The sequence below is a fragment of the Acomys russatus genome, chromosome 25 (assembly GCF_903995435.1).
Source record: "Acomys russatus chromosome 25, mAcoRus1.1, whole genome shotgun sequence".
Lineage (NCBI taxonomy): Eukaryota > Metazoa > Chordata > Mammalia > Rodentia > Muridae > Acomys > Acomys russatus.
In genome coordinates this window covers 11,468,882-11,491,345 of record NC_067161.1, presented here as the reverse complement: position 1 = coordinate 11,491,345, position 22,464 = coordinate 11,468,882, and the positions used below count along the sequence as shown (strand labels likewise).

Here is a 22,464-nt window from a genome sequence, read left to right as displayed (position 1 = left end):
CCTGCTAAGCCCCACCTCCTGATAAGCCCCGCCTCCTGATAAGCCCCCACCTCCTGACAAGCCCCCACCTCCTGACAAGCCCCGCCTCCTGCTAAGCCCCACCTCCTGATAAGTCCCACCTGCTAACATTTTTACCAATTCCCAACAGCATCACCTTGGGGACCATATCTTTAACATATTCTGTTAGTCAGCTTTCATCACTGTAGCAGATATGTAAGATGATCAGTCTTGAATGAGCTCAGCTTGAATTGTTTTAAAAGTTTTAAAGTTTCAGCCTATGGCTTGTTAGTCCCACAGAGAAAAATAACAAAACTTTGACATTAAAATCAAGACATATAAGAAAAAGGGAAAGACACATTAGAGTAAGAGATGACACACATAACACAGTCAGCTACCAAGAAGCTTGTTCAGAATGTTCAGAGAACTCATTCACATCATTAGAAACCTGCTCTTTTTTTTTTTAAAGGTTTTAAAAATATTTATTTATTTATCTGAGTGTTCTATTTGCATGTATAACATGTATGGCATCAATCCCATTATAGATGGCTGTGAGCCACCATGTGGCTGCTGGGAATTGAACTCACGTCCTCTGGAAGAACAAACAGTGCTCTTAACCGCTGAGACATCTCTCCATCCCCCGAAACCTGCTCTTGTAATTTAAAATGAGGCAAAAACACTTGTCACTTTATGGGGAAAGGGATATACAGAAGGCCAATTAACATATAGATGGTAGGAATAGAACGAAAGAGAGAGCTGACTTCCTCCCTGCTGTCCTCTGACCTACACACACACGCACACACACACCAACCACCTACATACAAGTAAATAAATGGATGAAAATGAAAATAATAAAGTTCTCCATGAATTGGCAAGGTGGCATATGCTGGTAATCCCAGCTCCTAGAAAGGCTGAGCTATGAGGAATGACAGTTCATGGTCAGCCTGGAAGACTTAGAGAGACCTTGTCTGCTAAGCAAAGAGAGTGCTTGCCTGTTGTGTGCAAGGTCATTGGTCCAATCCCTAGCACTACTGCAATAGGTATCTTAAAAGTCTCTGTGGTGTACAGCCGGGCGTGGTGGCGCACGCCTTTAATCCCAGCACTTGGGAGGCAGAGGCAGGCGGATCACCGAGAGTTCAAGGCCATCCTCGTCTACAGAGAGAGTCTAGGACAGCCAGGGCCAAATAGAGAAACCCTGTCTTGAAAAACCAGAAAAGGGGGTATGACTTTCACACGTACTCTGGTGCCTCATATTTGACCATGTCCCCTGGATGGGGAGACCTGGTGGCACTCAGAGGAAGGATAGCAGGCTACCAAGAAGAGACTTGATACCCTATGAGCATATAAAGGGGGAGGAAGTCCCCCTCAGGCACAGTCGTAGGGGAGGGAAGTAAGGGGAAAATGGGAGGGAGGGATGAATGGGAGGATACAAGGGATGGGATAACCATTGAAATGTAACAAGAATAAATTAATAAAAAAAAATAAATGAAAAAAAGAAAAAAAAGAAAAACCAGAAAAGGCTGGGTGCAGTGGCGCACGCCTTTAATGCCAGCACTCGGGAGGCAGAGGCAGGCGGATCGATATGAGTTTGAGGCCAGCCTGGTCTATAAAGTGAGTCCAGGACAGCCAAGGCTACACAGAGACCCTGTCTTGAAAACCCGAAAGAAAAGAAAAAAGAAAAGAAAGAAAAAGAATCTTTGTGGTGGTTAGTATTGCTGATAAATTGCACTGGAGCTGGCATCAACTAGGAGACATGTTTTGGGGTATATTCGTGAGGATTTTTTTGTAAGGATTAGCTGCAGGAGGAAGGACCTCTACCCCACAGTCGGGAGCACTCTGTAGCAGTGGCCCAAGTTTAAAGACATTTGAGGAAAATCGAGGTTGCCTTGCCTGCTCACCTTCCCACCCTGCTGGTAAGTGCATTGATGCCACTGCCACTGCCACCGCTGCCACCACTGCCGCCGCCATCACCATTGCCACCATCCTCTGCCAACATCAGAACTCAACTTGGTTGCCTTTCCAGTGTGGAATGGAGACCTCAGCTCTCCAGGAACCCCCTAAGCCTTGTCTCTAGACTAGGACTGTTGAGTTTGGTGGACTGAGCAGACTTTCCAGCATGCAGATGGCCACCATCTCCCTTCCTTTTTAACAGGCACGGGCATCCAGTGGAGGAACATAGGCAGTGTCCAAGGCGACTTCAGCTTCGCGCAGGTGCTGCTGATGCTCCTGGTAGACTCCCTCTTGTACTGTCTGATAGCCTTCCTGTCAGAGTCTCTCTTCTCAGGAAAGTTCGGAATACCTAAGTCTTGGTACTTCTTTGCCAAGGTAGGCTCTGATTTCTCTATTTTCTTTGATTTTATTAAGTTTTTTATATCTGTCACCTGTGTTCTTCCATCTCCCAATAGCGTCCTCATTAAAATCTCAGACACCACTAAGTCTCTACCTTGGAGTCACCTCCTAACTAACCAACTTGTGGTTGGCAGTGGATCGTCTGTTTCTCTCACCTCACGCCACAGCAGAGGCAGTGGACTTGAGGATGGGGCAGGGAGGACAACCTCACACAGTGTTTGCCTGTTGAATGCTGGGCCCTGCCTTATCCCACAGGACTCAGTCCCTTTGCTGACGTCAGAACCCTCGCTAGTGTTCTCACACCCCCTTTCTCCACTGAGCGGTATTAGTGGAGGGCCCTGAGACCTCTCTGATCACCCCAGTATACCAAGAGGAGTGTCACAGCTTTCCTGGGCAATCCCAGAAATTCAAGACTAAGTGTTTCTTACAAATAAGAGATTTTGTACTTAACCGAGCCTCCCCCTGCAGCCTGTGGCGGTCTGCCCATGGGCCTGGTACTAGAGGGACCTCTGTGGCATCTGCCTTGCCTTCCTTCTTGGAGTATGGAGAAACAGGCAACTGTAACACCAGCATCCCCATCTAGGTCCCGCCCACCCCCACGCACACAGCTGCTGGTAAGGTGGCTTTGCAAATATAGTCCAGGGCCTGGAGGTAAGGCTGTGTCCTTAGGTCCTCCCTCAGGGCCAGAGATTTCAGGCTGAAATGCAGCCAAAGGCATCTGCGAGCTGGTTAACTTCTCCAGGTGTCATGTTTTGATCTAGCAAGGGCAGGGGGTCTAATTTGCCCAAAAATGTATCTCCCATAAGAGAAAGACGACATAACGGATTAATGTGTAAATTAACATCTCATGCAGTGCCCCTCCCGGCTGAAGAAGCCTGTTCCAGTTACACTGCCCCTTCTGGACATTGGGGGTCCTGAGAAAACGTCGAGAAGCGAGTTCATGCAGGATGAGCCAACCAAGCAGATGAAAGGAATTGAGATCCGACATCTGTATAAGGTACCGGCTTTCGGACCTCCTTCCCGGGGCTGAGAAACAACCCCAGTAAGCTAGGCTTTGATTCTAACAGTGCTTACAAAGCTACTCTTTGGAAACAAGAATTTTAACTTCCTGTGTGATCCCACTCTTGAAAATTAGGAACACAGCTTGAAATGCTGTTTCTTGTCATGAAGTTCAGTGGAAGGTCTGTGCATCTGGCTTTTTTGGAGACAGTGTCCCCTCGACCTCCAGCACCAAGCCTCTCCGTTGGAGAAAGGCCGTCAGGCAGCCACCTGATGGATGTCTTATATCGATCAAATGAAAATGTAACCCTGATCTCATCCCTAGCTTCCAAATGCAGGGACAGGCGGTTGCTCTTGCAGAGACATGCTGCACAGAGCCCTGCTTACTAAGGATTTCTGCTGCAATCTCAGGAGCAGTGGGACCCTCTTTCCTTCTTTGGCATTGTGGGTGGACCACGCCTTTAGTCCCAGCACTTGGTAGGCTGAGGCACGTGGATCTCTGTAAGTTTGAGGTCTATATAGGAAGTTCCAAGCCAGTCAAGGTTATGTAGTTAAAACTGTCTCACATTAATCAATCAATCAAACGAAGCACTCAGCCTTGCTTTGCCTTCTCCCTGGGGCATCAGGTGGATCGTGCCTGGCCAGGGCCACTCATGAAATGGGCCAGCAGTTAGGAGTTGCCCTGACTTGCCATGCGGATTCTCCCTTGTTCTCTTACTCTCTCCGACTAGCTCTAGCTCTCTCTTCATGATTAGCAGTCTCAGGGCAGCTGGGTCTTCAAGACGTCAGTTGATCAGCAGAGGCAGCTCACAGATCTTTCTGACTGTGTGGCATGTGGAATAATTGGTTCTCCCTGGATCATCCGTACCACGAGTTTTCATGATTGCAAGACAGCTGGAGTAGCTCATTTGTGGTGGAAGACCGGGGCTAGGATGCTTCCTTTGGCAGCCTTGTCCTTTCCCCCTCCCCTCCTGCCAGCTACTTCCTTTCAGTAAACTGCCCGTTATCCTTGCTCAGAATCACGTTACATGACACCTGTACTGAAAGGTCACTTGTTTCAAAACAGTAGAGACAAAACAGATATGAGGTCAGGGGCTGTGTGCAAACTCCCTTCTATAATATCCCATTTCAGGCTTGTGAGAAGTGACGTCTAAGTCCAAACCAACAACAGGTCTGCATTCTATACCCAACGTCCAGCCCAAATGTGGCATTATACATGATTTTTGTTTTTTTCCTTCCTTACTCTTTTTTTTTTTTTTGAAGGTTTACTTATTTATGTATGTGAGTGCTTGCTGTAGGCAGAAGAGGGCATTGGATCCTGTCATAGATGTTCATAGGCCACTGTCTTAGTTTGAGTTTTAGTTCCATAAAGAGATGCCATGACAGCAGGCGTGGTGGCGCACACCTTTAATCCCAGCACTCGGGAGGCAGAGGCTGGTGGATTGCTGTGAGTTCGAGGCCAGCCTGGTCTACAAAGTGAGTCCAGAACAGCCAAGGCTAACACACAGAGAACCTGTCTCGAAAAACAAAAACAAAAAAGAACACTGTGACCATGGCAACTCTTATAAAGGAAAGCACTTAATTGGGGCTGGCTTATGGTTTCAGAGGTTTAGCCCATTTTCATCATGGCAGGAAGCATGGCAGCGTGCAGGTAGACATGGTACTTGAGGAGCCAAGAGTTCTACTCTTAATCCATGGGCAGCAAGGAGAGACTGTGTGCCTCAGTGGGCGGAGCTTGAGCATAGGAGACCTTCCAGACCCACCCCACAGTGACACACTTCCTCCAACAAGGCCACACCTCCTAATTGTGCCCCCACTCTGAGGCAGGCATTCAAACACATGAGTCTATGGGGGCCATACCTGTTCAAGCCACCACAGCCACCATGTTGTTGGGAGGAGAACTCAGGACAGCCAGTGTTCTTAGTCCCTAAGCCATCTCTCCGGCCCCTTTTCCTTGATCTTAATGCATGAATTTCTTTTTTTTCCTTTTTTTTCTTCTTTTGGTTTTTCAAGAGAGGATCTCTCTGTGTAGCCTTGGCTGTCCTGGACTCACTTTGTAAACCAGGCTGGTCTCGAACTCACGGCGATCCGCCTGCCTCTGCTTCACGAGTGCTGGGATTAAAGGCGTGCGCCATACCCGGCTATGAATTTCTTAAATAATAAAAATGGTATTAAAATCTTGGAGCTATCTGACCTGGAAAGCAGATGACTCGCATTCTCTTCAGTTGCTTGCTGAAGAAGCAGGGTGCCCTTTCTCAGAGCCTTAGCGGGGGGGCGGGGGGTGGGGGGGTGAGTAGGGGGCGAGGCCTGTTTGAGCAGAGGGAAGAACAAGATCACACCACAAGCTTATCTGCTTTCAGCGCCTGGGCCTCTGGTTTCCTACCATGGTGCTTCAGGAACTGAGAAGACATTTCCACTCAGGCTCCCCAGGAGCTCAAGGCTGCAAAATTATGAGAGAAAGGAGCCCCTCGCCCTCCCCGCCCCCCTCCCTGCTCTTAGGCTTCAGTTTGGATACCCATTATTAACCTATATTTTAAAGTTATTTTTATTTTTAATTAGGAGTATGTCTGTGGGGAGGGTAGGGTGGGGTACATGCACGCGCCCATGGAGGCCAGAGGCCTCAGATACCCTGGGAGCTGTCGAGATGGCGGCTGTGGGTGGCCATTGTGGGTACTTGGAATCAAACCTGGGCCCTCTACAAGAGCGATATAAGTTCTTAGCCGCTTCTCTCCAGCCCTCTTCCTGCTTGCTGGACTTTCAGAGGAAACGGCTATGGATATGAGGCTTGCAGTAGTCCTCAGAAATGCCAGCCACACCCTGACTCTCCTACAGGTGTTTTACAGGGGAAGGAGAGTCCGCGTAGCAGTCAAAGATCTGAGCATGAACCTGTACGAGGGCCAGATCACTGTTCTGCTGGGACACAACGGAGCAGGAAAGTCCACCATCTGCTCCATTCTCACAGGTACCTGTGTGGGGCGGCTCTGCAGGGGAGCCCTTAGGAAATTGCTGCATGGGTCTAGCTTTGGGGCCCCTTCTCTCTTAAGTTTCATTGGCATTTTAACATTAACCCTGGTTTGTGGTTAGCCGGGCCACCTTTGTAGCAGCTGGCTGTATACACTGATTGTTCAATAACCCAGATAAGGAAATCTTTGCCTCTTTCAGTCAGTCTGCAGAATGACAGTTCATTCATCGTGGCAAGACATGAACACTGCTTTCTTTCTTTCTTTCTTTCTTTCTTTCTTTCTTTCTTTCTTTCTTTCTTTCTTTCTTTCTTTTCGAGACAAGGTTTCTCTGTGTAACAGCTCTGGCTGTCCTGGAACTCACTCTGTAGTCCAGGTTGGTCTCGAACTCACGGAGATCCACCTGCCTCCACCTCCCACATGTTGGGATCAAAGGCATGCGCCACTACCGCCTGGCTTTTAGTTTCTTTCTAGATAGAACCTAGCTATTCAATGTGAGTCGCTGCTAATCTCTCAACGTCTCAAATCTCTCAACGAGAACATGTTTGGATCTTAATCACCACGGGTACTGTTCGAATGGTGCCTGTGAGTTATTCTAAAATACCCATTTCAGAGTAATCCTTATGCTTAAATAATTATCTCACACCCTTTCAACTAAAATGATATCTTAAGAAATTTGAAAACTCACTCAAGAAACATTTACTGGAGGCTTAATGGGTATAAAACTCTGGACAAAGTCAAAGGGGGTGCGTATCTTGCTTGAAGGAGGTCCAGAAAGCAACAAGCAGGTCCTCACACACGGCATGCCGCGGGGCCTCAGAAGGGAGTGGTTTTCACTGTTAGTGCCCTTGAAGAACCGCAAGATTTGTGACACTCGCTAGGAAGCGCTCTTGGCCATACCTCTGCTTTCAGGATTTTGAAAGCCAAGTCTCAGCTAACCTATGTACAGTGGGTGTTTTGTGTGTGTCAGACTGAGAACTAAGCCCCGCCCCCCCCCAATCTACTGGACAGAGGTACAGGCATCTCTAGACGGGCAGGCCTCTTCAGATACAGGCTGAGGAAGCCTGCTCCCCAGTGTATGTGAAGTTCCCACTGCTGGAGAGGAAGTCCAGCTGTGCCCGTAGGCAAAGAGTCCCGGAGGCAAGTCAGGCACTAGACTGTTGAGGAAAGCCCTCAGTCCGCGTTTCGTCACACATTCTTCACTGCCGCACTCCCTTGTTTTGTAGCCAGGATTCCTCACAGTCTGCATTTCCTTTGTCAGTGTGTTCCTGTGTATGTTATTTCTCTGTCCCCCCATCATCCTGTCTTATTCCCTAAGAAACTGCCCTGTTTACTTCTGGACCAAAATGTTGGAACAGTGTGTTTGCACAGAATACATACTTTAATTGCCTAAAAGGCCGAATTGCAAATACTGTCAAAATTCCAGCTATGAATGCTGTATTGCAGGAGCTCTATCACAGATTTCTGAAAAACAAAAATGATAGAACATATAAAAATATAACTCTGGCCTGGTGAAAGAGATGACACTAGGGGACATACAACAGTCTTCATAAGCTCTGGAGACCCTCGGTGGAAAAGCAAATCCTGGCTGCTTCCCCAGGACATTGGCCAGCAAAGGGCTTCCCTACCGTAATTTTTTGCAGACAGGATCTATTGTATAGCCCAGTCTAGCCTCAAGTGCCAAGTGCTAGGATTATAGATATATGCCATTATAGCTAACTCCATACTACATTTTTTGGCAGGAAAAAACCCCCAAACTTTATGTATTATAGACTTTGCTTCTCTACCTAGTGAAGTTTTGAGTTTTCTCTGAAGTTATTTACTTCTGTTATTTTAAATTTACATAAAAACTTGCTTTTGTTTTTGCTTGTTTTGTTTTTTCAAGACAGGGTTTCTTGGTAGCCTTGGCTGTCCTGAATTTTTCACTGTAGACCAGGCTGGCCTCGTACTCAAGAGATCTGCTTGCCAAGTGCTGGGACTAAAGGTGTGCTCCACCACTATCCAGCATAAAGCCTTCCTGTAATTACTCTAGAGCAGTGTCAGCTTTTATCCTTGGGGTGTGTATGAGAGTGCATGTGGCTGTGGGTGTGTAAATACGTGTGGATGGGAACCAGAGGACAACCTCAAGTGTCATTCCTCAGAGCTGTCCATCTTGTTTTGTGAGGCACGGTTCACTCCCAGGGACCTGAGGCTCACTGATTAGCCTGGGGTGGCTGGCCTGGGAGTGCTCGCTGCGCATGCATCCGCCTGACTCTGCCCCCTCCCCCAGTGACAGGATTCCACAGTTGCTGAGGATTGGTCTCTGTCCCCCTGCTTGTATGGCATGCGCCATGCTGTCTCCCCCAGCTCCTCTATCTTTTTACCTTTAAAAAATGATTTCTTTATATATATATATATATATATATATATATATATATATATATATATATATATATATATATATATATATATACATGTATGTCTATGCATAGGTATGTGTGTGTGAGTTCAGTTTCCTGCAGAGGACATCAGATCTACTGGAGCTGGAGTTACAGGGGGTTGTGGGCTGGGAACTGAATTTGGGTGTTCTAAAAGGACAGTCTGTGCTTGTTTTTTTTTTTTTTTTTTTGTTTTGTTTGTTTGTTTGTTTTGGTTTGGTTTTGGTTTTTTGAGACAGGGTTTCTCTGTGTAACACTGCCCTGGCTGTCCTGGACTCGCTTTGTAGACCAGGCTGGCTTCGAACTCAAGAGATGCGTCTGCCTCTGCCTCCTGAGTACAGGGATAAAGGCATGCGCCACCACGGCCGGCTCAGTACGTGTTCTTAACCTCTAAGGCATCTTTCCAGCCCCGGGACTTGGACTTGGTCTTGATGTTAACTGTTCCACTGGGGTCGTCCTTTGATGTGGAAGCCTACGGGAAGGCCGCAGCGGGTGCTCTCCTAACACGCCCACCTCATCCTGGTCTTCCGCATTGAGCCTAATGTTGTGGATTTTCCTGGGATGGGGAGAAGTTTGTTCTTTTCTGAAGAGCTGGGCTTGCAAAGGAATGACTGGATACTCTCATAGCACTGGGAACAGTTCCTGGGATGCCGCTTTGCCACATGTAGAGGGCTATAGAAGGGTTCTTTAATCCGGGTCATCAGTGCGTGCGTGCGTGCGTGCGTGCGTGCGTGCGTGCGTTGTACCCATTTCAGCATTCCAGGGCGCCAAGGTGCCAGGCTCCAGAGGACACACTGATAATTAAAGGCTGCTTGATATTCTGAGTTTGTCATCTTTCTCTTGATATCGGAAGTGATAAGACGCACTATATAGAAGACCCTTATTTTAATCCCAATTCCACGCGTTAGGGAATTTGCCATGCCAGATGATGACTTAGTTCAACCCCCAACACCCGTGGCAATCCTAGTGCTGGGGAGGAAGGGCCAGATGAATCTCTGGGCCTCGCTGGCCAGTCATCCTAACCCAAGGAGCAAGCCCCAAGTCCTTGTGAGTCACAACACAAGGCAGACAGTTCCAAGGAGTAACACTTGAGGTTGACCTCTGGCTTCAGCATTCCTGCCTGTCCTCAGCTGTCACATCTCTGTCACCACTCACACACTCGTCAATCACCACTCATCACAGCAGCCAGGGAAAGGTGTTGACTCTCTTGGAGCTGAAGTTACAGGTAGTTGTGAACTACCTTATGTGGGTACACTCAGGTGTTACTGACTTATCTTTTTATTCTGTGCATATGAGTGTTTCACCTGCGTGTGTTTATGTACGCGTGTGATGCTCGCAGAGGCTAGAAGAGGGTACTAGGTCCTCAGGATTTGGTGTTTCTGGCGTTGTAAAGCACAGTGTGGGTTCTGGGGTTGGAGCCCCAGCCATCCAGGAACAAATGCGCTTAACCCCTGGGCCATCTCTCCAGCCTCTGCTTCTTCCTTCCTTCCTTCTTTCCTTTTTGTTTTGGTTTATTTTTTTCAAGACAGAGTTGCTCTGTGTAGCCTTGGCTGTCCTAGACTTGCTTTGTAGACCAGGCTGGCCTCGAACTCACAGAGATCCACCTGCCTCTGCCTCCCGAGTGCTGGGATTAAAGGTGTGCGCCACCACGCCTGGCTCTGGCCTTTGTTTCTTTGGTTATATTTTTCCCCCCTTTTTCTGAACTTTTTGTAATAAAAAATGTTTACCATTCTAACAAGGACAAGGATAAAATTAAACATGCAGGTAGGCAGGCTAAGTTGCATACTGACACATTTGTCAGTGACTTCGGTCGCTCATTTCATCATTCCAGCATCATCTGGGGCTTTCCCCCGCCGTGTCTACTACCCATACAGATTCGCTCTAATCCTTAGTTTCACAAAGTCCTATGTCATCAAATTCATTTAGCCGGATTGGAATTGCCCAAAGGCAGGAAGTATTTCCCCTGTCTCTAATCTCCCTCGCATATCCTCGGGCACAGTCCCACATAGGACATACCTTCCTTGGCTGCTGACTGAGTGACGGGGGCAAAGCAGAATAAAGGCCGTCTGTGGGAGAACAAGCAAGCGTAATCATCAGGCCTTCCTACTCTCACAGCCTCTGACTGGAAATGACTTCACGATGTCTTTTCTGCTTGGTTCTAGGTCTTATTGCTCCTTCTAAAGGTCAAGCGTATATCCGTGGATGTGAAATTTCAAAAGACATGGTTCAAATTAGGAAGAGCCTGGGCTGGTGCCCACAGCACAACATTTTATTCGATAACCTAACAGTCACCGACCATCTGTCTTTCTATGGTCAGGTGAGTTGGTGGACAGTAGGTTTGTGTCCATCCCCAGGAATGGCCAGATAGACTACAGCTCTCTGACTTATTTCGGGGGAGTCATTTGAAGAGAGCATGTATATGTTTCTGGACATTCTGACACCAAATGTGGGGTGGTGGTTTCCCATGGGTCCGGTTCTCTGTACACTGACTGGGTGTCCTGTGATTCAGTTCTGGTTCTGCCTGGATCTAGTGTAACTCTCCCCTTCAGCGCAGGCACCCGGTCCCACAAGACTGCCTCCGACTCCAGATATCATATGCAAATCCCAAGTTGTTTCCAAAGCCCACTCCTCAGGGTCTGTGATTGCTCTCAAAACTCAGAGAAATGTTTGCTTATAATGACCAGTTGCCAAAACAAAACACACATACACAAAAAAAAAAAACCTAAAAAACTACAGCTACAGGAATATTCAGAAGAAGCAGATAGAGCCAGGTCTTTGGGAAGGGTGCTTCCATGCTCCTTAGGAGAGCAGAGCCTTCCAGCTCTTCAACGCATTTACCAACTCAGGAACCCTGGACTTAGCAGCTTAAAAATGTTTATGCAAGACTTATGACATAGGCGTGATAGATTATCTCCCACTTTCCCTGGAGGATGGAGAGTAGAGCTTAGATCATGGCTAAGCCTTTCTGATGACCAGCCCCAACCCCTAAAGCTACCCAGGAGCATGCAGAAAGTCACCTCTTTAGAACAAAGGACACCCCTCTATTCAGACTATTCTGGGAAGTTAAGGATCTCTCTGGAGCAAAGAAAATCAATTGTCAAATTAAAGAGCAAATATTAAGACAAAAGAGACTTCTAGAATCCTTATCAATTGTTTAGTGTTTAAGTATTTACTTTTTCTTTTTTTCTTTTTTCCGAGACAGGGTTTCTCTGTGTAACCTTGGCTGTCCTGGACTTGCTTTGTAGACCAGGCTGGCCTCGAACTCACAGAGATCCACCTGCCTCTGCCTCCCGAGTGCTGGGATTAAAGGCGTGTGCCACCACCGCCTGGCCTAAGTATTTACTTTTTATTGAGATAAAATGCACCTCACATACAATCTGCCATTTCTTTCTTGTTTGTTTGTTTGTTTTGAGACAAAGTCTCACTACATAGAACCTGGCTGGCCTGTAGCTTGCTATGGATGCCAGGCTGGACTCACAGAGACCCGCCTACCTCTGCCTCCCGAGTGCTGACATATACAACCATGCCCAGCAGCATTTTTATTAAGTCTTTGAGAATTTCATACAATGTGCTTTGATCATATTCACTATGCAACCCCCTCCTCCCATACTGACTCTCAACTCCCTACCCCCACCAACTTTGAGGTTTTTTCTTTCCCTACTCCCCACTCCATAGAGTCCACTACTGCTACTACTGCTTGGGGGTAGGGTCTGCCGTGGAGCAGGAGAGTTGCACAGTTAAACTTATAGCAATTATAAAATACGTACAAGACCAACACAAGCTCAAGCTGGGCAAACTCCCAGCATAGAGGTGGGGAGGTGGGCATGAATCCCACCACGTGGTCTTTTGACATCCTATGATGTGTCATGGAGACTTCCTTCCATGGTCATGTCTACTTGAAGTCTATGCACCGCTTATGGTTGGATGTCTACCTTTATATTGGGAAAGTTTTCTGCTGTGATTTCATTAAATAGTCTGTTTATTACATTTGATTTTAATCTCTGTTCTTTCCTCTATACCATTAATTATTATGTTTGGCCTTTTGAATGTATCCCGGATTGCTTGGAAATCTCATTCATTCCCGTCCCTCTATCTGTCTGTTAGTATTGTTGTCTCTACTTGGCCCTCCACCGCTGAAATGCATCCTTCTGTATAGTCTCGTGTGTTAACAGTGCTATTTGTTGGGATTTTATTTGATTGACTGTCTCCTTCATTTCAAGTATCTCCAGTTCATTGTTGTTTGTTTGTTTTTGTTTTTCAAAACAGAGTTTCTCTGTGTAGTCCTGCCTGTCTTGGAACTCACTTTGTAGTCCAGGCTGGCCTGGAACTCAGAGATTTGTTTGCCTCTGCCTCTTGAGTGCTGGGATTAAAGGCGTGCACCAACACGGCCTGGCTATTTGGTTCTCTCTCTCTCTCTTTTTTTTTTTTTTTCCCAGCTTTGGCTCTGCAGACAAGGCTGGTTTAGAACTCACAGAGATCCGCTTGCCTGTGTCTGACTCCTTGAGTTTGTTTTTTTGTTTTTTAAATGTTTCAATTGCTTTACTGATTTTTTTCTTCCTCTAGTTTACTGACTACCTCATTTAGTTTGAAGACTTGTATTGTCAAGGTCTTGGGTATGTTTTTTTAGTTCACACATCTGGGTTTTATTTGTTTGTTTGTTTGGTTAGTTAGTTGGGTTTTGGGGGGTTTTGAGACAGAGTTTGTCCTGAATATCCTGGACAAATCCGCCTGCCTCTGCCTCCCAAGTTCTGGGATTAAAAGTGTGCGCCACCACGCCTGGCTTCACACATCTGTTTGAATCTTCTGTATGGTCATTAATTCTTTTGAAAAGCAAGACTCTGAGTTCCTTCTCGGACGTTTCAGCTATGTGTGTAGTTTTAGGTTCCCTTAGAGAGGAGCTGCTTGATCGGGAATGGTTATGGCTGGCGGCTGTGTTACAGTCTTTGCCTTCCTTTGTTGTGTTTTGTGCATCTCCTGGGTGGGATCATGTCTAAATTTTGACTTTCCTTTCTTCTAAGTCTTACTGGATGCTTTATTTTCTGTGACTCTCCCTAGAGGGTTATCTAGTTGGGGCTTGGTGTTGATTGTTGAATGGAGTTGCTGAGGCAATTACAGCTTGGCTGTGTGCCAACAGGACCAAGGGTAGGGCTATACGCTAAGCCACAGACAACCAGATGGAGTCAAAACCTTGGCCATCCCTTGAATTCCGGGAACCAAGTGGGAGAAGGACCTCAAATGTCGGACCCACTGAAGCCTGGGCACGACCTGGAGGCTGCGGTTGGAGCCACAGGCCTGAAGTAACCTCTAGGATCACAGCTTTATGGACTCCCCAAGTCTTTCAATGAGCACTGGAACCCCAGAAGTAAAAACCCCACACTCACGGGCCATAAGGAGCACGTGAACCAACACCCCAGGGTCTCAGGGAATCATGGATATTCTGGAGATGACCAGAGGCTCCCAGCTACCTCTGCTGCTCAGGATGTCCTGTCTCAGGGTGCTCTCTGGGCCTCTGGAACAGAAGGCCAGTTCCTTCTGCCCTTGGGTCCCAGTGAAACTGGGATCTGGATGCAAGTACTCTCTGGTCCCACAGAAACCAGAGGCCTGGTCACTTGGGGCCTACAGGCAATTTGTATGCTTCCTTGAGGAACTCTCTCTCCAAACCCCTTTTTTTGTTTTTCAGTTGAGTTGTTTCTCTTTTAGTAATTTAGTTGAGACATTTTTATTGGATGCTGGTTACCAAACCCCTAACAAACAGATACGGTCTGCAGAGACTTTCTTCAACTCTATCGGTTGTCTTTATTTCCCATTTATTGATAGTACCACACCTTGCACACATGTGTGTGCAGCCCGTGTGCCCACACACAGACAGACAGACACAGAGAGAGAGAGAGAGAGAGAGAGAGAGAGAGAGAGAGAGAGAGAGCGAGAGAGAGAGAGAGAGAGAGGTGACTCTGTAGGAGCTGGAGAGATGACTCCATGATTAGGAGCGCTTGTTGCTCCTGCAGAGGCCCCGGTTGGGTTTCCAGCACCTGCATGATAGTTCCCACCATCCACGGCTCCTGTTCTGGTCATCTGACTCCCTCTTCTGACCTTTGCGATTACCAAACATACATGCAGGCAGAGCACTCACACGTAAACTATATAAATCTAATTTTTTTAAAAAAGAAAGAAAAGGCTCTCTTTAGCTGAGCATGGTGGCACATGCCTATAATTCTAGCACTCAGGAGGCAGAAGGATTGCTGCCAGTTCAAGACAAGCCTAGCTAATCTGCATTGCAAATGCCAGACTACCCAGAGCTACATAAGAATTTATCTAAAAAGAGAAAAGAAAAAACTTCAGCCTTCCTTTGTCCTTGAGTGGGCATCACTGTCCTCAGAGTCTCAGCTCTATTTCATTTTTCTGTATGCCTGTCTTTACACAGCCGCCTCAGTGTTGCATTTCTGTAGCTCTTAGAACAAGTGCTGAAGTCGGAAGTGCGAATCTGCCAACTGGGTTCTTGTCTTCAAGACAGTTTTGACTATTTTGACTTCATTGCACTTCCATAGGAGCTTGTCCATAGTTACAAGAAGTATTTAAGGGGCTGGAGAGATGGCTCAGAGGTTAAGGGCACTGACTGCTCTTCCAGAGGTCCTGAGTTCAATTCCCCGCAACCACATGGTGGCTCAGAACCATCTATAATGTGACTTGGTGCCCTCTTCTGGACTGCAGACAGAGCACTGTATACATAATAAATAAATATTTAAAAAAAAAAAAAAAGAAGTATTTAAGGGCTATCAGAATTTGTAGGGCTCTTTGAATAGTAATGACATCTTAACACTGAATAATATTTAAGTTTCCGATCCTTGAACATGGAATGTGTTTCTTTTATTTGGTTTCCTTTAATTTCTTTCAATAATGGTTTATAGTTTTCAGCGTACAATTTTTGCATTTGCAAGGTTAAATTTATTCGTAAACATTTTTGTGATGGTGAAGTAAACAATGTTTTTAAGATTGTTTATTGTAAGCATGAAAAGACACAGACTTCTGGGTGGGGGTGTGTAGCTGAGTTGGTACAGCTCTTGCCTAGTATGCGTGAGACCCTGGGCTCACTGCCTAGCACCACGTAAAATCAAATGCAGTAGCACAAACCTGTAGAGGCAGGAGGATTGGTAGTTCACTGTCATTCATGGCTACAAAGCATACTCAAGGTCAGCCTGAACTACATGCCTTATAAAACCAAAACATGGGCTGGGGAGATAGCTCAGTACCTGTGGTTCAAGCTACCCACATAAAAAACGGAGCAGAGTTTGTTACCACAGGCCTGGGGTGAGGTGGGGAAGTCAGGAGAGGGATGGGTGGACGGCTTTGGTAGTGAAACGAGATAGGCAGATCCCTGGAGCTCACTGGTTCGCCAGTCTAGCCAATTGGTGAGCTCTAGATTTAGTGAGACACTCTGTCTCAAAAGATAAAATGGAAAAACAAAACAGAGAGAAAGAGAACGACTCTTCTCTCTCTCTCTCTCTCTCTCTCTCTCTCTCTCTCTCTCTCTCTCTCTCTCTCTCATGCACACACAGATAAGGTGGAGAGCAATAGTGGAATACACCAACACCAGCCTCTAGCTTACATGCACAAATGCATATGTGTACATGCAACACACAGACACACACTCACACAGAGACACATACACACAGAGACACCCCCCTCTCTCTCAAAGACAGAAATACAAACTTGTACAAGGCTGGCTTTTGAGAGCTGATCACCTCCTTTGTGTGACCTCTAATATGACCTGAGGACCTGGTGGTAACAAGATGCTCTTGTCACTTGGAAAGTTCCAAGGATTCAGAGAGTCCTTGCTGTGTACCAGGGACAAAGGCTATATAAGTTCATTACAATAAAACAGTGATTTTAAAAAACATATATTGAGAAGTCCCCCTTAATAACACACTGATGTATTTATTTTTAAGTCATTTACTTTTAGAAATGGATCTGAGGGCCCAAGACCATGATCACACAAACCAATGTATTTCAACGAAGCGAGAAGTTTTAATTCCTCAGATGGGTGGGTAGCCACGTAAATTCCAGCAAGGGAACACACACAGCAGGGGTCCTCCACCTCTGCCTCAGCCTGAAAGGTGAGACACTGGCCTCACACTCAGCATGATGTCGCTCTTCAACAAAGTGCAGCTTCTGAGAGCAGGAAGCATCTTTGAGCACGTCCTTTGATCCTAGAAAAGCTCCTAGAAAAGCGGTGATTTGCAGATCAGCGGTGGCACACACCTTTGGTCCCAGCACCCGGGAGGCAGAGACAGGCAGATCCCTGCAAGTCAGAGGCCAGCCTGGTCTACAGAGTGAGTTCCTAGACAGCCAGAGCTATGTAGTGAGACCCTGTCTGAAAATAAACCAGAGAGTGGGGGTAGATGGAGAGATGGGTGTTGATGGAGGAGGAATTTTTGCCAGATGGTGTCTTTACATCTTTACAGATTTCTTTTAAAATGGGTCTTCCTTCATCTCATTTAACCCTTTGATAGAAAAGAATACAATTCCACTCACATCTCCCACATTTATTTATTCACATACATGGGTCAAATCCTCCTTTGTCCGTTCTTCTGAAAATAATGTTTCTTGCATATTTTTCCTGTCCATATTTTATGTGTATTCAAGCAAAGTGTTGATTTGACATCTCAGCTCCCATAAGCATCACTTACGTCACATCCCTCATTTCTCGCCTTTCAGTTGAAAGGCCTGTCTCACCAGGACTGCCGTGACAGAATAGAGGAGATGCTGCACATCCTCAGCCTGGAGGACAAGCGGGACTCGAAGTCCAAGTTCCTGAGCGGTGGAATGAAGCGCAAGCTGTCCATTGGCATTGCCCTCATAGCCGGCTCTAAGGTATCCGGCCAGATGGTCTCTGCATGCGGCCAAGCCAGGCTCTCACACAAGGACAGACCCAGGGGTGGTGATGACAGCTTATCAAACCCCCACCTGGAGCTGCAGAAGGCCACCCAGCTCAGCCAGCCTGGGGCTGGGATGTGTGGCTCTGTCATTGTCACAAGGCTTCATTCACCTCTGCCTGCCCTCCAGGTGTTGATGTTGGATGAGCCGACCTCAGGCATGGATGCGGTGTCCAGGAGGGCCGTCTGGGACCTTCTTCAGCAGCAGAAGAGTAACCGCACCATCCTGCTGACCACCCACTTCATGGATGAAGCTGACTTGCTGGGAGACCGCATCGCCATCATGGCCAAGGGGGAGCTGCAGTGCTGTGGGTCGCCACCGTTCCTCAAGCAGAAATACGGTGAGTAGTGAGCAGCAGGAGCCGAGATGACCGTCCACCCTGCCACTCCCCACTGCCTGACCCTGGCTGGCCGTGGCCTTCTCTATACTTCCTGTTCTGTTGGTCCAGCGGGAGGTCTTGTGGGAACGAGGAAGAAATGAAGTAAAAAGCATCTTTGAGACTTAGCCTCAGAGGACCCATGTTTATATTTTAGTTTGTCAGTTTATTGCCTCTTCATCTATGCACCAAGCTAGTCTATCCCTTCTTAGAATTTTTTTTTTTTTTAATCTAACCTATGAAATAGAAAGAAACAAACCCCTAACAAAACCAAAGGCTCTCGGGACCCTGTTTGTCTCAGAGTTCTTGTCTCATCCATCTGCAACCACCATTGGTATTAGTTTCGATATATGTATGTCCTATCTATTTCTCTCTGTTTCTGACCACATCCTAGCATTCTGGTCTAGGCCACTGTCTCCTCCTCCCTGGATTATTACAAATGCTTCCTAGCCCATCTCTCCGTGTCCAGCATTACATCTTCTCACTCTGCCATCGACCCACTAGTCCCAGTGAGCACCTGACAGTGTATAGCGTTCTTCCGTCCAGAATTCCCAAAGAGCCATGCACTGCCCCTATTGCCACCCTTTTCACTGCCTCACATGGTTAGATTGGCCACCATGCCAGGAGTGAAGCCAGGCCGTCGTGGTTAAAGCTGAACTCCCACGGTTTCCTTCTCTTTGCCCTAAGTCTGTCCGTTCTGAAATGCAGAAAACTAACCACGGGCCAAGGAGAAGAGCATGAAGAACGAGGTAACTTCACCGTCTTTTACATGGTGTTTCAGGTGCAGGGTATTATATGACTTTGATAAGAACACCTCACTGTGACACAAGGAAGCTTTCTAGTCTTGTCTATCATCACATACCGAATGCAGTCTTGGAGTCCAGCATTGGAGAAGAAGTGATATTCACACTTCCTAAGCAGACTGTGCCCAGGTATGGACTGAGTCGATAGCACAGCCCACTGTGCCCTTAAAAGCCCATATCCTTCACACATGCCCACATCCGAAATACGGTCTCTCCTGTTGTAGGCTCTGCATGAGACTCAGGGCCCCATTATCTGAGCGATGTCGAGCATGGCACTTGGGTTCAACTCACTGGCATGGCTCTTCTAAAAAACTTGTAAATCAGAGAGGTGTTTTCTGATCCATATTCACCTGATGGGCTGAGCATGTGGTGGCGATCACAAGAGACAGCATCATTCAGAAACAGAAATAAAAGGAAATGACACGTGTTAAGTCTTCAGCATTTCTAAATCCTAGGTTGACACATGTCTCAAATGTCCGCTTTTTCAGGGACAGGGAATGGGTATTGATGGCTTTGCTTCATAAGGCTGGTTTTAATAGGCCTCGGACTCCATGCCCTTGCTGTTGACTCTGTCTTTTGAATAATTGTTTCTTTTTCATACAAACTGGCTGACAGAGCTGAGTAGCCAGCTTCATTCACCTGCTCCTTGCCTGCAGAGGGGTATCCAAGCCAGTATAGCGAGTGCTTCGTAGGTGTCCCAGGTATTAGATTTTGAAAAGCACGCCTTTTTTTTTTTTTTTTTTTTTTAGACTAAAGGCATGCTTGTAGTCTTCAAAACATTGTCCTGCCATGTCACCCTTACTCACAAATGCCCTTGTACTCTTTCCTGTTAACACCACTGAAAGTGTTGCCAAACTTCCTGCCCCTACATAACAGCACCCTCCTCACCACTCCTCCAGCCTCTGCCTAGATTTCTCTTAAAGCCCCTCTTGCCTTCACCTCTCGTCCCAAAAGCACGACATATGCTCTGGAATATTGAGGGTCTTTTATAGTGCTGTGGTGCTTCTAGCTTCAAATCCTGGATCAGTTGTATGTTCCTGAGTAACAACCCAACTCAAAAATTCTGACTTACCGAAGCCATGGTGGCACACGCCTTTTGTTTGTTTGTTTTTCGAGACAGGGTCTCTCTGTGTGGCCTTGGCTGTCCTGGACTCTCTTTGTAGACCAGGCTGGCCTCGAACTCACAGCGATCCACCTGCCTCTGCCTCCCGAGTGCTGGGATTAAAGGCGTGTGCCACTGCCACCCGGCTGAGCTTGATAGTTTTTGTGCTCCACGTCAATGTTTTCTGGGACTGAAATGATCTGGGACTATCCGAGATTGCTTGTTCTCACATCTGGTAAACAGTGCTGGCTAACATCTGGGCACTTATAGAGCTACTAAATGTGGCGTCCAGTGCTCCTCTGGGTGGAGCTTGGCTTCTCATAGCATGGCAGGTAGAACCCAGGAAAAGGCATCCCAAGAGGGACTGAGGAAAGGGGGAAACGCCTGTCAGTTCTCTATGCCTGGGCTCAGAAGTACCAAACCCTCACTTCTGTGCTAGATGTATATCAGCTGTCTGCCCATGGGAACCTTCTCCAGTAAATTCTGTTACAAGTTTACAAGCTACAGTGATGGACCTAAGTGATGAAGCCGAGTTCCGAATGTCTTCACCACTGTAGAGAGCTAAGGATGGTAAAGGACTCACCAACCGCCTTTCAGAAGTAAAACTGTTTTCCCCCTTCTAGGTTTGAAGCTCTATTTACTGACTTGGAACAGAGACAGACAGAGCTGGGAATCTCCACTCTGGGGGTCTCTGTCAGCACTATGGAGGAAGTGTTCATACGGTAAGCAAAAATAGAACTGGAAGGCTGAGGGTGCGGGTCAGAGCACTTGCTGTGCAAGCACAAAGGTGGGCGTGCTTGCTGGCTAGCCTAGCACAAAACCAGGAGGAGACCCTGTTTCTAGAGAAAAGATGGGCCGGGCATGGTGGCGTATGCCTTTAATCCCAGCACTCGGGAGGCAGAGGCAGGTGGATCATTGTGAGTTCAAGGCCAGGCTGGTCTACAAAGCGAGTCCAGGACAGCCAAGGCTACACAGAGAAACCCTGTCTCAAAGAGAGAGAAAAAGAGAGAGAGGGGGAGAGAGAGAGAGGGAGAGAGAGATAAGATACAAAACAATAACGGAAGACACTAGACATCCTTCTCTGTCATCAAAAGTATCACACACACACACACACACACACACACACAGAGGAACAAAACTGACAGCTCCCGAGATCTCAGGGTTGGAAGGGATCTTAAACATCATCCAGCTAACATTCTCCAGTGCTTGACTCTTGTTTCTTAATTGACTTGCTGAATGGCTGTGTAGCCCCTGAGTCATGCTTTTGGTCTGACGGGATATTAGATAATAAGAGATTGTGTTAATGTTTTATCATTCAACCAACATTTTTGGGGGGCAGTTGAGACAGGTTCTCTCTATGTATGGTTGGCCTCCTGGGTGCTGAGATTAAAGGTATCAGCTGCCACCACCTGGCACCACTAGCGGTTTTTAATGAAAACTTTGTAATTTCCATGAAAGTTCATTTATACATTTCTGCCTTTCATGGATTTTTAAAAATTTTACCATATTTTTGAAAATATTTACTTTAGGGACCACAAAAATTTCCCTTACTTTTTCTTCTGGGAACTATATTATTTTAGTTTAAAATTAAGCATACATACTTAATTCAACTAGTGATTCCTTTAGGACATGACTTGATAAGACGTCAATGTTTCTTTTCTTTTATATGGCTATCCAGTTGGGACACAATTATTTATTGGCAAGATTTTTTTCCACGTTAAATTGTTTGGGTTCCATTATCAAAAACCAGCTGACTGTAATTTTTCTACATTCCCAATTCTGCTTCATGGATCTGTTTTGTCCTAGATGGCAGTGCCACGCTGTTGGAATTGCTGTAGCCTTGCAATATGTTTTGGAAGCAGACAGTCTGTAGTTTCTCTAGCCTTGTTCTATTTTTAAGATTATTTTAGTTATTATAGGTACTTTGATTTAAAACTTGTCAATTTCTTTTTTTAAAAAACCTGCTCAAATGCTAGCCCATTAGTTTTAACAATGCACTACACTAATACAAGATGCTAATCATAGAGGAAAGAGGAGGCGTAGGAAAAGCTCTGTGCACTTCATGCTTTTAGAAGTGGGTCTAACAGTGCAGTTAGGGACCTGCAGCCCTTGCCAATAGCTAGAAACCATGCAGCCTCATGAGAGGCTCTGAGACAAAAACCGCACAGCCACTTCACTCTCCATTTCTTCACCCACAGAAACTATGAGCGATAATAAATGTTTACATTTGTTATTTTAAGCTGCCCAACTTTAATAATAATCTGGGTTGCAATAATAAATAACAAATGTACCACGTTTTATAAAAGTCTACAGAAGGAAAAATTAGCCACAACCAATTATGTCTTTTGTTGGGACAAATTCCCAGGAATAGAAAAGTGACTCAAGGGTCATGAACTGAAATACATTACCTGACACTGAATACTTTTCTCTGTGAATGAATCTCTTTGCTTAAAGCAGGGGTCAGCAAACTATTCTGTTTTTGTATTTGTTTTTGTTTTTTGAGACAGGGTATCTCTGTGTAGCCTTGGCT

General features: G+C 46.4%; 1 protein-coding gene across 1 annotated transcript in view; it reads left to right on the top strand.

Moving 5' to 3' along the window:
* The window catches only part of LOC127208622 (ATP-binding cassette sub-family A member 17-like), a 64,638-nt gene that overhangs the window by 21,460 nt on the left and 20,714 nt on the right, over nucleotides 1-22,464 (top strand). Inside the window, exons 10-17 of the mRNA XM_051168113.1 lie at nucleotides 2,150-2,322; nucleotides 3,218-3,343; nucleotides 6,178-6,307; nucleotides 10,885-11,039; nucleotides 17,435-17,590; nucleotides 17,783-17,993; nucleotides 18,811-18,961; nucleotides 20,558-20,656. Of these exons, the coding sequence (XP_051024070.1) occupies nucleotides 2,150-2,322; nucleotides 3,218-3,343; nucleotides 6,178-6,307; nucleotides 10,885-11,039; nucleotides 17,435-17,590; nucleotides 17,783-17,993; nucleotides 18,811-18,961; nucleotides 20,558-20,656 (1,201 nt within the window). The remainder of the gene's footprint in view (nucleotides 1-2,149; nucleotides 2,323-3,217; nucleotides 3,344-6,177; nucleotides 6,308-10,884; nucleotides 11,040-17,434; nucleotides 17,591-17,782; nucleotides 17,994-18,810; nucleotides 18,962-20,557; nucleotides 20,657-22,464) is intronic.